The 14,801-nt window shown below is 44.7% G+C and overlaps 1 protein-coding gene across 2 annotated transcripts in view; it reads right to left on the reverse strand.

Moving 5' to 3' along the window:
- Positions 1-10,050: 10,050 nt before the first annotated feature.
- Positions 10,051-14,801, reverse strand: part of LOC122920188 (pre-mRNA-processing factor 39-like) — an 84,530-nt gene continuing 79,779 nt past the window's right edge. Inside the window, exons 13-14 of one of the 2 annotated variants that reach the window (XM_044269461.1) lie at positions 10,835-11,237; positions 10,051-10,742 (exon numbers count right to left, since the gene is read on the reverse strand). In XM_044269461.1, the coding sequence (XP_044125396.1) occupies positions 10,680-10,742; positions 10,835-11,237 (466 nt within the window). In that variant the 3' untranslated portion in view covers positions 10,051-10,679. The remainder of the gene's footprint in view (positions 10,743-10,834; positions 11,238-14,801) is intronic. The other variant, XM_044269462.1, reaches the window with a different exon arrangement.

Below are 14,801 nucleotides of genomic sequence, written 5' to 3' on the forward strand. Positions count from 1 at the left end.
GGTACATAAGTTTGAATTTTCTAGTGAGAACTGGGCCTTTCTCAGGCTTTCGCCATTCTGTGCGCATCACAGAAAGAAGGGTCTCATCCGCTCTGAAGACACGCTGTGTCCGTACGGCGGGATCGGAGGACTCCCCAATGTCAACATCATGGTCCCCCGACCTGATGGACTTAAGTAACTTCTGCGTCTTTTCTGGAGGGAAAAAGCAAGAAGTGATCTCTTCTTCCTCAGAAGAAGACCCCACCGAACAGGGGGTGGGTCTTTCGGGTGGTGCGACTGGAGCGCCCACATCCATGGGAGTCTGAGAGGGTCCTGGTAACCTCTCATTCAATAAGCGCACCACTCCCTTAATGGAATCATCCACGTATGTTTTCGTCCACTGAAACATCTCCTGCATCGTGGGTTCCGTGGACGCCGTGCGACAACTCTCACACCTAGAGTAGGGACAGCCGTCGTCTAAGGGCGTGTTACAATCAAAGCACGCCAAATGCTTCCTCTTGGCCCCAGATTTTCGCTGATCCGGATCCTTGGGGGAAGCCATAGTCTGTAATTGGAAACAAAAAAGACAGGTCATAACACCTACAAAAAAATTGGAGGTGGAGAAACGAGACCTTAAGGGGGCCCACCAGCACTAGAGATATATAGAGCTGCAGAAGAGGAACACACAAACCCACGCTAGTAATATAAGGATATCACAAAGGCACAGGGAACTCTGGAGCTAGCTTGTCAAAACAATGCAACCAGAGAACTGAATAACAGGCTCTGGGCGCTTAAAAGGAAGAAGCCCCGCCCCCTGGGCGGGTCCCAAATCGTAAGTATCCTAAGATATAAGAGAGCTAACCAAACTAGCTCAGCCTGCTTTGGATAGCTGCCCCGGGTCATCCTGGATCACAGGATATCTATCGGAAAGTAATTCTTATAAAGAGGGTGAGGATAGGACCTCAGCCGCGCTGCGAAAAAACCGGAAGTGACGTAGCGCAGCTAGTGCGCGTCACTTCCGGAAGATGGCGGCGCCCATAGCGCCACGCGTGTGTGACGATGGAGGAACGGGAGACCAGGAGAAACTGAAAAGGAGAGGGGAGGGGGACACCCCGCTCCCCGCGGTCCCCAGGTATAGAAAAATCGCCGCGATCCGCCTGAAAATAAAGGCAAAAAAGAGAGCCATGTAAAAAAACGGGGCGATCCTTTACATTAGAAAGAAAAAAGAAACCCCTAACTCTCAGCTCCAAAAAGGAGCGATACGCCAGTCCAACCTGTCCAAAGGACAGAAAAAAACACGGTGGGCTGGGGGGTGATCTCCTCCCTTTCAGGGAGCTGAAGATCGTTTATTGGTTCTTGGGCTCATTAAAATTCCGCCGGTCCTACCAGTCCACAGGGGCAGTTAACCCCATCTGTGCTGCTGGTAGGACGTAAGGGAATCTATCTTTCTTTCATTAGTGTCATGGTATTCTTCCTCCATGACACCACTTGTGCATGACAATTTTATTATCATGTTATTCCCTTATTTCTCTAATCATGTCTTTTATTATATGTGGGATATTATATTGATTGGGCATTGCTATTATTATGTTTTTCTTTTGAGTTCCTGTAGTTATGTTACTGTGCGCCAGCGTGTGCTCAGCTGGTTAGAATTAACATGCGGACACAATTGGCCAAGGGGCTGTTAAATAGCTATTCCCACAGTGATGGCGTTACCCCCTGACGAAGGTGCTCTGTTTTTTTTTTTTCCTATACGTATAAGCTTGTCCAGTTACTCTGGGATATTGGGTAGTCTGTACTAGGCTATTGACACCCTTGGTTGTGTTTTTGTTTTTAGCAGTGAAGCATAGCCTGGATCAATCGTCATGGTGGTCTTGGCCAGATGTAAGTCACTGGACATAATTATAAATTATTCTGCCTCTCACCATTAATGTATTTACATATACTAAAGGGGTTGTCTGAGAACTTAAAGGGGTTATCCCATCTTAGACAATGGGGGCATATCCTACCCATTGTCTGATTGGTGCGGGTCCCTCCTCTCCCGCGGAGTAAGTGGAGGAGGGCGCACTGTGCATGCGCAGCCGCCCTCTATTAATTTCTATGGAGCCGCCGAAAATAGCTGAGCACTGGCTTGGCTATTTCCGTCAGCCCCTTAGAAATGAATGGGAGCGGTGGCCGCACATGCGCGCTGCGCTCCCATTCACTTCAATGGGAGAGGGGGGGAGCTGCGCCTGGTGGTGGACGTACCCCAGGAAACCCTGGGTCCTCCAGCCACAACTCTCCCCGGCTCTGTTATCCTTGTAGGTGCGGGTCCCAGAGGTGGGACCAGCACCTATCAGACAATGGGGGCATATCCTAGCGATATGTCCCCATTGTCTAAAATGGAATAACCCCTTTAAAGTGTAAATGCTGTTTCATTTTTTATAATCTAATGGTATAGTACACCCGGCTGTATAAATGCTTTTGTGCTTTAAAATGATCATTTTCGGTTTTACCTGATAATAACTCCCACAAATGTGTGCTACTTTTCTATTCTGCAGCCTCTTCTCACAGCGCTGCCATGTGCAGCTGTCTCCTCTCTGATATAAACATGAGATGGGAAAGCACTGGGAACACTGGGCTCTGGCAGAAAGTGGAGGGCTGCTTTAGATGGTGATATCTTCTCAATGGTAGCAGCTAGAAACATGCAACTGGTCTTGTTTCTAACCTGACGTTCCAGGCTTTCATACAAGACCAGAATGAAGTCCAAGCAACAGAGGAGAAATCACTGTTAGAAATCGAATCAGGAATAATCGCAAGTAAAGTCTGCTTTTACTTTTACTTTCCGCTGCATTCACTGCATCCCGATTTCTATCAGTGATATCTTCCCCTGTACTGAACATATTGCTGTCATTCTGGTATTGTCTGAAAGCTTGAGCAGCTAAAGAAGCCGCCCCCCTCCCTGTCAGTGTGGAGGAGAATGAGGGAGCAGCTGAAGAGCTGACCGGAGGAGAGATAGTTAAAAAAAAATTATTGAAATGTGACATTATCATCAGTTTAGTGACCCATGTAGTAAAATTACGTTATTTTTACCACACAGTGAACACAGTAAAACAATTCTACAAAATAATGTAGAAATTGCAGTTTTTATTTCCCCCTAAAAATAAAATAAAAGTTAATACACTATATATACCCCAAAATGGTTAAAAAAAAAACCTGCGATCTGACTAAGAGGCTAAAACAAATGCTTACTGATTTCATGTAACGCAGGGCTTGTCTCTGATTAGCTGTATGTGAGAGGATACACACTGCTCTGGGGTAGTGGCGGAGGTTATCTGCATTCTGATTGGTCTTGTCTGTCTCTGGTTAGCTGTATGTGAAAGGATACACACTGCTCTGGGGTAGTGGGGGAAGTTATCTGCATTCTGATTGGTCTTGTCTGTCTCTGGTTAGCTGTATGTGAAAGGATACACACTGCTCTGGGGTAGTGGGGGAAGTTATCTGCATTCTGATTGGTCTTGTCTGTCTCTGGTTAGCTGTATGCGAGAGGATACACACTGCTCTGGGGTAGTGGGGGAAGTTATCTGCATTCTGATTGGTCTTGTCTGTCACTGGTTAGCTGTATGTGAGAGGATACACACTGCTCTGGGGGAGGTTATCTGTATTCCGATTGGTCTTGTCTGTCTCTGGTTAGCCGTATGTGAGAGGATACACACTGCTCTGGGGGAGGTTATCTGCATTCTGATTGGTCCTGCTTGTTCATGTAAGAAGAGCAAGGGGTTATGGAAAGTGGGGGAAATACAGGATGGCCTCAAGGATATGGCAAACATCACCACAGGAAGTGCAGCAGAGGCCATCTTAGGAAGATGCTGAAATAAAGGCACAGAGAAATAGTTACTAAGGGCTGAATACAGACATCAGAAAGGTAAAATTAACTGAAAAATAAAACCCCATGAATATATTTACCCTTCAGCATCACATATGTTAGGAATTTAATTTTCGGTAGTGAAATGGCAGTTACACTTTAAAACCTTAGATAACGCCTACAAATGCTTAAAAAATGCAATATACTAACCCATTTCTCCAGCACCATTCTTTACAGCGCTGGTCCAATACTCCTGCTGCTGTTTACACCAAGATGCAACTTTTTGAGCCCCACAGTACTACACCTTGCCACATTCTGAAAAACAGCTGTGGTGGAAGAGGGGCCCCAGTATATTCACTATTATTGATGCCAGTATACTAATTTAAATAGCCAAAATCTACTTCAGCTGTTATATATAACGCGTTTCGGGATATATAAACATAGAAATGATAAAACATCAAATTGAAGTGCAGATTCTCTGTAATGTACTTTATTAATATACGAGGGGTGCTCAGTAAGTTTTCAACCTGAATATGAAAACAAAAGACTTCTTGCTGCTGTAAGTACCCCGTGACGGCGTCTTTGACTCCATTATCATCAGGAAATAGTTTACCTCGCAGAAATTTCTTCAGGTTCTGAAAGAGAACGTAATCACTGGGATTCAGGTCTAGACTGTAGGGTGGATGGTTAAGCTCCATGATGCCGCATTCGCTGATAGCAACTTGTGAGCTGGTGAAGTGTCGTGAAGCAGAAACACTTGCCGACAGCTTTCCACAGCATTTCTCTTTGATTGACTTACGTAATGCCTTCATTGTTGAAGCATAAAGGGAATGTGTCATCAGAAAATGACCTGCTGTTTAATCTCTTACGGACACAGGGTGTACAGGTACGCCCTGTGTATTTCCGATCACCGCCGTGAGGCGGGCGGTGATCGGAACAGAGTGCCTGCTGAAATAATTCAGCAGGCACTCTGTGACAATGCCGAGGGGGGTCCTGTGACCCCCCCCGTATCGGCGATCGCAGCAAACCGTAGGTCAATTCAGACCTGCGATTTGCTACGTTTCTGGGTCATTCGGGTCTCCGGTGACCCGATAACCTGGAATAGGATGGTGATCGGTGGTGTGATAATACACCACCAATCACCATCCTTAGATCCTGAGAGTTGGCGGTGACATCACCTCTCCGGATCTCATCCTATTGGCTGGACGGGCGGGGGTTAACTTCTGCCTGCTCTGCTCTCCTCCTCCACACTGCTTCCGTGGAGCCAGGAGAGAGGAGCCCGTCCGTCCACCTCTAAGCCCAGCACCCCCACGTGAGCCACCATAGTGCCATCTGGCACTCAAAAGTTATTAGAGACAGGTTTAGGGAAAGGTTAGATTAGGCAGGGAGACTGAGGGATAGTTTAGGATAGATAGTTTTGTGCTTCACCCTGATTGGGTGTCTGGGGTCCACTCAGATTTGAGACCCTCGACCTCCCCAGGGGTGCTGCAGCTTGCCCCCATGCCCCCCCCCCCCACATTTTTGGGGGCACAAGGGCTTTTTTTGTGTGTGTGTGTGTGCTGACTGTGGCCGGCACTCTTAGTATCCGGCCACTGTTAGCACTCGCCCATCCCACCGCTGATCAGAGAGTTTGAATCTTTAATTTTTGGGGGGGGGGCTTTAATTTTTTTAAATTTAGTTTTATTTATTTTTTCTGTTAGGTTTAGGGTGGGTTAGGGTAGGGCAGTGGTCAGCAAACTGTAGCTCTAGAGCCACATGCAGCTCTTTAGCCCCCTGATATTGGCTCTTCCAGGTGCGGGCTCACATGTACAGTGCGATAGAATTTTCGTTGCCCGTAGCAAAAATAGGTAGGAGGGTGAAGACCAGGAAGCGGTGAAGGCTCTGTACTCACCGCTTCCTGGTCCTCGGTTGTAGGCTGTGCAGTGCTGCGCACAGTGTGAGGCGCTCTGTGACGTCACGCTGTGCACGCCAGTTCACAGTACAGCCGACAGCAGGAGGAACACAGAGCGCGGGTGGTGAGGAGCAGCGGCGTCCAGGAGCCGGAAAGGTAAGTGCTTTTTTATTTTATGAAACTTGGAGCTGATCTGAGGCAATGGGGTGATGAGAATCATAATGGGGGATATGAGAGGCATTATGGATGATAATGGGGATGATGAGAGGCATCATGGTTGATAATGGGGATGATGAGAGGCATGGGGCTCTTATCTGAGGTCTGATTGAGGGGGTCATTTACTTTGGGGTCTGAGCTGACATCTGATCTCAGGGAGGTCTTATTAACATTGAGGTTATGATTAGTGGTCTGACCTGAGGTGTAATGAAAAATATTTTTTTCCATATTGTCCTCCTCTAAAACCTACCTGCGTCTTATAGGGTGAAACGTTGTGGAGTGAAAGAAGATGTAGTGTCGAGGATTGAGAAAGGTATGTTCAGATGGTTAGGAATACCCTTATGAAGTAAATAACAATGTACCTTCCTATATATTTGAAGTTTAAAAAATTTGGCTCTCAAAAAAAATAAAATCGCTGTTTTGTCGATATTTGGCTCATTTTACTAATAAGTTTGCCCACCACTGGGGTAGGGTATAAGTGAATGTGAACACCCATCCCCCCACACACACTAAATAAAGTTTTACACACACACTCCCCTAATGGCTCGCCGGACATTCTCGGCCGAGGAGGCATACGCCCTGCTTGTCTCCGACTCCGAGAGCCCCAGTGAGGATGAGGATCACCCCTACTTTCCTCTTGTCATCCGCATCCTCCTCATCATCTAGTGATGATGATAAGCCCCCAAGGCGGCAGAGCCAGGGGACCCCCATGCCAGGGACCCTGTGGCCCACACTAGTATGAGCAGACCTAGGGCTCGTACTAGTTTTCCGGCCCACCAGATAAGTCCACCTCAGCCCTCTACCGATGAACATGTCTGATGTACCCGAGAATTTTGAGCCCGTGATTCTAAATTGTTGGCCAACCAGGAATCCAGATTCCCACAGTGGGCTTCACTGAATATGACTTTTTTAGTTTTTTTCAGTAACCACTTTGTGAATCTAATGGTGGAGCAAACGAACTTGTTCGCCCAACAGTTCATTGCTCAACACCCGGGCTCCTTTTTGGCTAGGTCCGGTGGCTGGACTCCGGTCAGTGCAGCCGAGATGAGGACGTTTTGGGGCCTCGTGCTGCACATGGGCCTAGTAAAAAAAAAAAACTGTGTCAGGCAGTACTGGAGTGGGGACGTCCTCTACCAGACCCCACTCTACTGTATGGCCCTGACACATTCCCGTTTTGAGGCCATTCGGGAAAAGCCTGCATTATGCAGATAAGGCTACTTTCACACTTGCAGCAGTGTGATCCGGCAGGCAGTTTCGTCGTCGGAACTGCCCGCCGGATCCGTCGATCTGCCGCTGACTGAAAGCATTTGTGAGACAGATCTGGATCCGTCTCACAAATGCATTGCAAGGACGGATCCATCTCTCCGCTTGTCATGCGGACAGACGGATCTATCTTGTATCTTTATTCACATTTTTACCGGTCTGCGCATGTGCAGGCCAGAAGAACGGATCTGGCATTCCTATGGGAAAAAATGCCGGATCCGGCATGTCTTCAGTTTTTGTTGGCTGGAGATAAAACTACGGTTTTATCTTTTGCCTGATCAGTCAAAACGACTGAACTGAAGACATCCTGAACGGATTACTCTCCATTCAGAATGCATGGGAATATGCCTGATCAGTTATTTTCCGGTATAGAGCCCCTGTAACGGAACTCTATGCCGGAAAAGAAAAACGCTAGTGTAAAATTACCCTAATCCAGCATGTCCTCCCCGAGGTGTTCCTGCCTGTGACCGTCTGTACAAAATCAGGCCGGTCATCGGTCACATCAGGGCCAAATTTTCAGAGGCCTATGTACCTGGAAGGGAGGTCGCTGTTGATGAGTCTCTCATTGCTTTCAAGGGGAGACTCCTTTTCCGCCAGTATGTTCCCTCTAAGCGGACAAGGTATGGCGTGAAGCTGTACAAACTTTGTGAGAGTACCTCAGGATACTCTTACAAGTTTTGTGTGTACGAGGGGCGAGATTCCCCCAGAATGTCCCCCCACTCTGGGTGTTAGCGGGAAACTCGTGTGGGACCTTATGAACCCACTGCTAGATAAGTGTTACCACATGTACGTGGATAACTTTTATACTAGTATGCCCTTGTTCCTGTCCCTCGCCGCCAGATCCACGTCCGCTTGTGGGACCGTGCGGAAAAATCAACGCGGCCTCCCTACCCACCCCCTCCAGATATCTATCCCCAAGGGTGAGACCCGTGCCCTTACCAGTGGAAACCTGTTGCTGGTCAGATATAAGGACAAGAGGGATGTCCTTGTACTGTACACAATTCACGGTAACGGCATCACCCCTGTTCCTCTGCAAGGAACCGTGGCAACGGTCCCCAAGCCCGATTGTATCGTGGACTACAATCGGTATATGGGAGGAGTTGATCTCTCTGATCAAGTCCTCAAGCCATATAACACCATGCGCAAAACCCGGACATAGTACAAAAAAGTTGCGGTCTACTTGGTAAAGGTTGCCATGTACAACTCTTTTGTGCTGTTCCGGAGCGCTGGTAGCACAGGGAAATTCATGCAGTTCTATGAGTCAGTCCTCAAGGCCCTGATCTTTTATGACCAGGAAAGAGCAGGCCAGAGTACCTCGGGAACTGTAGGCACCCGGATGGTCCCTGGCCAACACTTTCCAGGTGTGGTCCCCCATACTGTAAAGAAGGGACGGTCCCAAAAAAAGTGCAGAATGTGTCACAGGAGGGAGATACGGAAGGACACCACCACTCATTGTGACACATGCCCCGATCCTCCTGGCCTCTGCATTGACTGTTGGTTCAGGGAGTACCACACTTCAATGGAGTACTAAATTTATAATACCCTTCCCCAATTTTAATTCTATTTGGCATAGACAATCGTCCAGAAAAAAAAAAATAAAAATATGGGTCTCAGACTTTGGAGACAATAAATCCCCAATTTTTTTTTAATTTTATATTTATATTTAGTAAAACTAAAATAAATAAAGTACACATAAAGTATACATATTAGGTACCGCCGTGTCTGTAAGAACCTGAACTATAAAAATACCACATGACCTAACCCCTCATATGAACACAGTAAGGAAAAAAAAAAAATAAAATAATATAATATATATATATATATATATATATATATATATATATATATTATTTTTTTGTAACCTTTCCTCACAAAAATGTAATATAGAGCAACCAAAAATCATATGTACCTTAAAAATAGTCCCAACAAAACTGCCACCTTATCCCGTAGTTTACAAAATGGGGTCACTTTTTTGGAGTTTCAACTCTAGGGGTGCATCAGGGGGCTTCAAATGGGACATGGTGCCGTGTGCCCGTACAGTAGTTTACGACCACATATGGGGTGTTTCCATAAACAACAGAATCAGGGCAATAAATCTTGAGTTTTGTTTGTCTGTTAACCCTTGCCTTGTTACTGTAAAACATGGATTAAAATGGAAAATTTGCAAAAAAATTGAAATTATGAAATTTCATCTCCATTTGCCAATAACTCTTGTGGAACGCCCAAAGGGTTAACAAAGTTTGTAAAATCAGTTTAAAAAAAAAAATATGAATTTAAATTTTTGGTAACCTTGCTTCACAAAAATGTAATATAGAGCAACCAAAACTCATATGTACCTTAAAAATAGTCCCAACAAAACTGCCACCTTATCCCGTAGTTTACAAAATGGTTGCTCTGAACAGGAGTCATCTTCAATTGATTCCCTACCCCATTTAAACTGCTTGGCCCAAAACTTTACTTGGTAGTAGGAAGGCACATCATGACTTTCATGGATTTTTTTAGGCTTCTTTTCTTCCTTTGAACACCACTCGTATATTCTTTGTTAAAATTGATTATTTTTTACAATGCAGTGTGTGCAGCATAATCTAAAACCTCTCACTGCCTCTAAATGAATCTGATCTGTTCACGCACGGCTCTTGGAGGCTTGGGTTAGATGGGAACAGTGGTGCACCAGGCCATTAATGTAGGCATCAATTAGAATGAACAGTGCGGGAGCTATGATGCGCTGATAGGCGTCTACATTGAGCTGTAGACTGCCCACACATGCGCATTTCGACTGTTATTTTATAAAGGGGTGTTTATGTATTCTGAAACGCGTTATATATTTTAATAGTAATAAATTCACTCTAATCTGACTAAATTAGCTCAACCAAGAATGTGTTTGTCTTTGAAAATTCAAATCAGAAATTCATGGTAAATCTTGTGGATAGTTCATAGATATTATTTGTAGGAAAACTTAAATTGGTTTTACGCCCAAAGACACTTTGCAAGTTTCTGGTTTTAACTTTATTTACAGAAATAAAAAAGGAAAAAAGAAATGGAACTGTACATGGCATCACATTTTGTAGGCTCTTCCAAATCCATTGAACACGTGAAACTAAATTCTGAAGAAAACCAATCATACACCAAGTAAGGCCTGGTTCACACGCTGTCTTGGTTTGCATGTCTCTTTGGGATCCATTCCTGCTGTTCCCAAGAAAGAGAAATGCCTGATGCAACCACGCTGCTTCAGCCCAGCCTCGACACAAGCCTTGGGTGGATGTCAATGACCATCATTAACAAAGGCTGATTATCTGTATGCCTGTTTACCTGGCAACATGCCACACTTGAGGATGTTTCTGGGGGAAACAACTGCTTTTCCATTGTAAATTTGAATATAAAACAGTAACTTTTTGGGAAGGTCTCCAAAAACAAGGGTGACATAAAAATACTCCTTAACTGCTTTAAGAGTTGGCAACAATTTGCTAAATTCCATTAAACGTGAGATCAAAAGGGTGTGTAAAATCTGTTGTAATTCCAAGGCTGTGGGCTCCTGTATCCCATATAGTTCTAAGAAAAGAAAAGGGTCAGTTAGTATTGGAAACATGGACAACATGAATACAAAATAGGACTGCGTTTTGTGCACTTCACCTTTCCCTTACCTGCATCCATGGTCCATAAGTGTAGGGAGGAACAGGAGGTATAGGTGGTGGAAAAGACAATCTTGGTGGGGGAACAGAACCTCCAAAAAACGAGGGCATCAAAGGTGGGATTGGTGCTCTGTGAGGAGGTATATATGGTCGTACTGTAGGTCTTGGTACAGGAACCTTACCCCTTGGACTAGGGGTAGGTTTATACTGGACATAGTTAGTGGATTTTGGGGTGTTTACAATAGTTTGAGGTGTAGATGACTCTGTTGTATTAGTTGTAGAAACGCTTTGATTTGATGATAAAGGTGCTTCAGATGCGGCTGCATGCGGCATAATTCCTGAGGTGGAAATATTGTCCTCTACTGAGGCGCTGTCAGACTGGGTTTTAGCTTTTTTCTTCTTTTCTTCTTCGTTCCTGTGTAGAAAAAGATATATAAATATCCGTGCATTGAAAAGTTTTGCATCAATGTCTTCTGCATTGAAATCAGTGTTGGCAAGTCATTAGGAGAGTACACAATATTCCCTTAGATACAGCATACAGTTGAAATTATAGCGGTTTTGCAGGCTCCTGACATTGATGACCTATTCTCAGGATAGGTTATTAATATTCAATCGATGGGGTTGAACACCTGGCACCCCCACCGATCCGCTCCTCCCTGCAGCCTCTGGGGCTGGAATTACCACTGTGAATGGAACAGGAAGCACAACTCCATTCAAAGTGTAGTGGTCGTGTCAGATTACTGCAGTTCCTGGGTTAATGCAACTAGGCTCCAAATCATTTCAGTGGGAGCCTAGCTACAGTAACCCAGGATGGCCACTACACTTTGAACGGATCTAAGTTTCAGTTCCAGCACTGGAGGCTGCAGGGAAAAGCTGATTGGCGGGGAAGCAGTGCGTCGGACCCTCGCTAATCAGATATTACATCAATGTCAGACCCTTTTAAATTCTAATGCCAAATAATTTTAAGATATAAAGAGCTAATCAACTAAAACTGCACTAAAGATATAAAGGGCTAATCAACTAAACTGCACTAACCCTTTAAAATAAAGAAGAAATGTATTTGATTATCCTAGACTTTTATGGCATAGTAACTAAACAGGTCAATAATTTATAATCATGCAGTTCTCACTGCTAGGACCACCACCAATGATGAGAATAGAGGTGCCCACTCATTATTCCCAACAGAGAAGGGACCACACATGCATAATTGACTACTACTTTTTTTTTTTTTAATCTTGTAGGAGGTTTTCCCAGGTTCTAGACTACTGATGACCGATCCTCCATCTAAATGATCAATTTAGTGGACATCGACATAGTAGACGGAGCTGGAAGAAGAAAGCGCCTTCCACTGTGTAGTGGCTAACGTGACTTACTGAGAACGGGCAGCTGCTAAACACAGCTGACTGGTGCAGGTACCAGGTGTTGGACTCCCACATAGTTTATAAGGCCAAAAAAAGACATTTGTCCATCCAGTTCAGCCTGTTATCCTGCAAGTTGATCCAGTGGAAGGCAAAAAAAAAAAAAACTGCGAGGTAGAAGCCAATTTTCCCCACTTGAGGGGAAAAAAAATTCCTTCCCGACTCCAATCAGGCAATCAGATTAACTCCCTGGATCAGCGACCCCTCTCTAGTAGCTATAGCCTGTAATATTATTACGCTCCAGAAATACATCCAGGCCCCTCCTGAACTCTTTTATTGTACTCACCATCACCACCTCCTCAGGCAGAGAGCTCCATAGTCTCACTGCTTTTACTGGAAAGAATCCTCTTCTATGTTTGTGTACAAACCTTCTTTCCTCCAGACGCAGAGGATGTCCCCTCGTCACTGTCCTGAGGATAAATAGATGATGGGAGAGATCTCTGTACTGACCCTGATATATTTATACATAGTTATTAGATCTCCCCTCTTTTTTTCTAACGTGAATAACCCTAATTTTGATAATCTTTCAGGGTACTGTATTCCCCCATGCCAATTATTACTTTAGTTGCCCTCCTCTGAACCCTCTCCAGCTCTGCTATGTCTGCCTTGTTCACAGGAGCCCAGAGCTGTACACAGTACTCCATGTGTGGTCTAACTAGTGATTGCTGTTCACTAAAATTCCTAGGTCCTTTTCCATGTCCGTGTCACCCAGTGTTTTACCATTTAGTATGTACGGGTGACTTGCATTATTCCTTCCCATGTGCATAACCTTACATTTGTGGTACTCCGCTAGTGACAGTGACCCAATCTGAGTGTGTACCATTAATAACCACCCTCTGTTTTCTATCACTGAGCCAGTTACTTACCCACATACAGACGTTTTCTCCCAGTCCGAGCATTCTCATTTTATATACTAACCTTTTATGTGGTACAGTGTCAAATGCTTTGGAGAAGTCCAGATATCCGACATCCATTGATTCGCCGCTGTCAAGTCTAGAACTTACCTCCTCATAGAAACTGATTAAATTAGTTTGGCATGACCAATCCCCCATGAAGCCATGCTGATATGGCGTTATTTGCTTATTTTCATTGAGGTACTCCAAGATAGCATCTCTTAGAAAACCTTCAAACAATTTACCCACAACAGATGTTAAACTTACCGGCCTATAGTTTCCGGGCTCTGTTTTTAGACCCTTTTTAAATATTGGCACCACATTTGCTATGCACCAATCCTGTGGAACACTCCCTGTCAGTACAGAGTCCTTAAATATCAGAAATAAGGATCCGGGTATGACATTACTTAATTCTCTTGGGATATGGGGGTGTATGCCACCTGGTCCTGGCGATTTGCCTATTTTAATCTTTTTAAGACGCCACTGTACTTCTGGGTCAGACAGGGCACTTTTAATTGGGAATTTACTTTTACATTCTGCATTTAATCTGACAGCTAATTTTCCCTCTAAGTATCTAGTATGCTATAATATGTAGAGACCCTACTTGTACATGTACAATTAATTGTACCTGATGCATTCATTCTATATACAGTGCTTCTGGAAATTCTTCAGATCTGTTCACTTTTTTCACATTTTGTTATGATACAGCTTTGTTGAATTGACATAAGTATTCAGACCCTTTACTCAGGACTTAGTTGAAGCACCATTGGCAGCAATTACAGCCTCCAGTCTTCTTGGGTATGATGGTAAAAGGTTTGCACACCTGCATTTGGGGACTTTCTGCCATTCATCTCTGCAGATCCTCTCAAGCCCTGTCATTTTGGATGGGGACAATCTGTGGACAGACATTTTCAGGTCTCTCCAGAGATGTTCGATTGGTTTCAAGTCAGGGCTCTGGCTGAGCAATTCACAGAGTTGTCCCTGAGCCACTCCTGTTTTGTCTTGGCTGTGTGCTTAGGATCATTGTCTTGTTGGAAGGTGAACCTTTAGCCCAGTCTGAAGTCCAGAGCACTCTGGATCAGGTTTTCATTAAGGGTACTTTCACACTTGCGTTGTGAAGATCCGGCAGGCAGTTCCGTCGCCGGAACTGCCTACCGGATCCGGAAATCCGTGTGCAAACGGATAGTATTTGTAGGACTTTCGTCTCCACTACAAAATCATGTTCTGAGCGTAAACCTAACGGACCCCATAGTCTATGGGGTCTGTAGGCTCCGCTCGCCTCAGTTATGTGCCCAATTCGTCCTTTCAGTTCTCCTGCTCCTATAACGGAGCAGGAGAACGGAAAGGCTGAACGCTGGTGTGAACTCAGCCTAAGCCACATTCGTATTAATAAGATAAGAATTGACCGTTAATGAGACTTTATAAGGTCAGAAATAAGGAGCCATCAGCTCCCTGCCTGATGGACCAGAGAGAAATTTCTGAACCAGCTACTAGATACACTCAAAGACCAACTTAAAAAATGATTTTTATCTCAATGCAATAATAAAAAGAAATTGCCACCAAAGGTGTACACAGCCTTTCAGAAGTACCCCTGTCTAAAAAGAATTCTGCTGCACTGAAAGTTCCCACGAGCACTATGGAGGCCATAGTGCTCGTGGGAACTTTCAG

The sequence above is a fragment of the Bufo gargarizans genome, chromosome 10 (genome assembly GCF_014858855.1).
Source record: "Bufo gargarizans isolate SCDJY-AF-19 chromosome 10, ASM1485885v1, whole genome shotgun sequence".
NCBI lineage: Eukaryota > Metazoa > Chordata > Amphibia > Anura > Bufonidae > Bufo > Bufo gargarizans.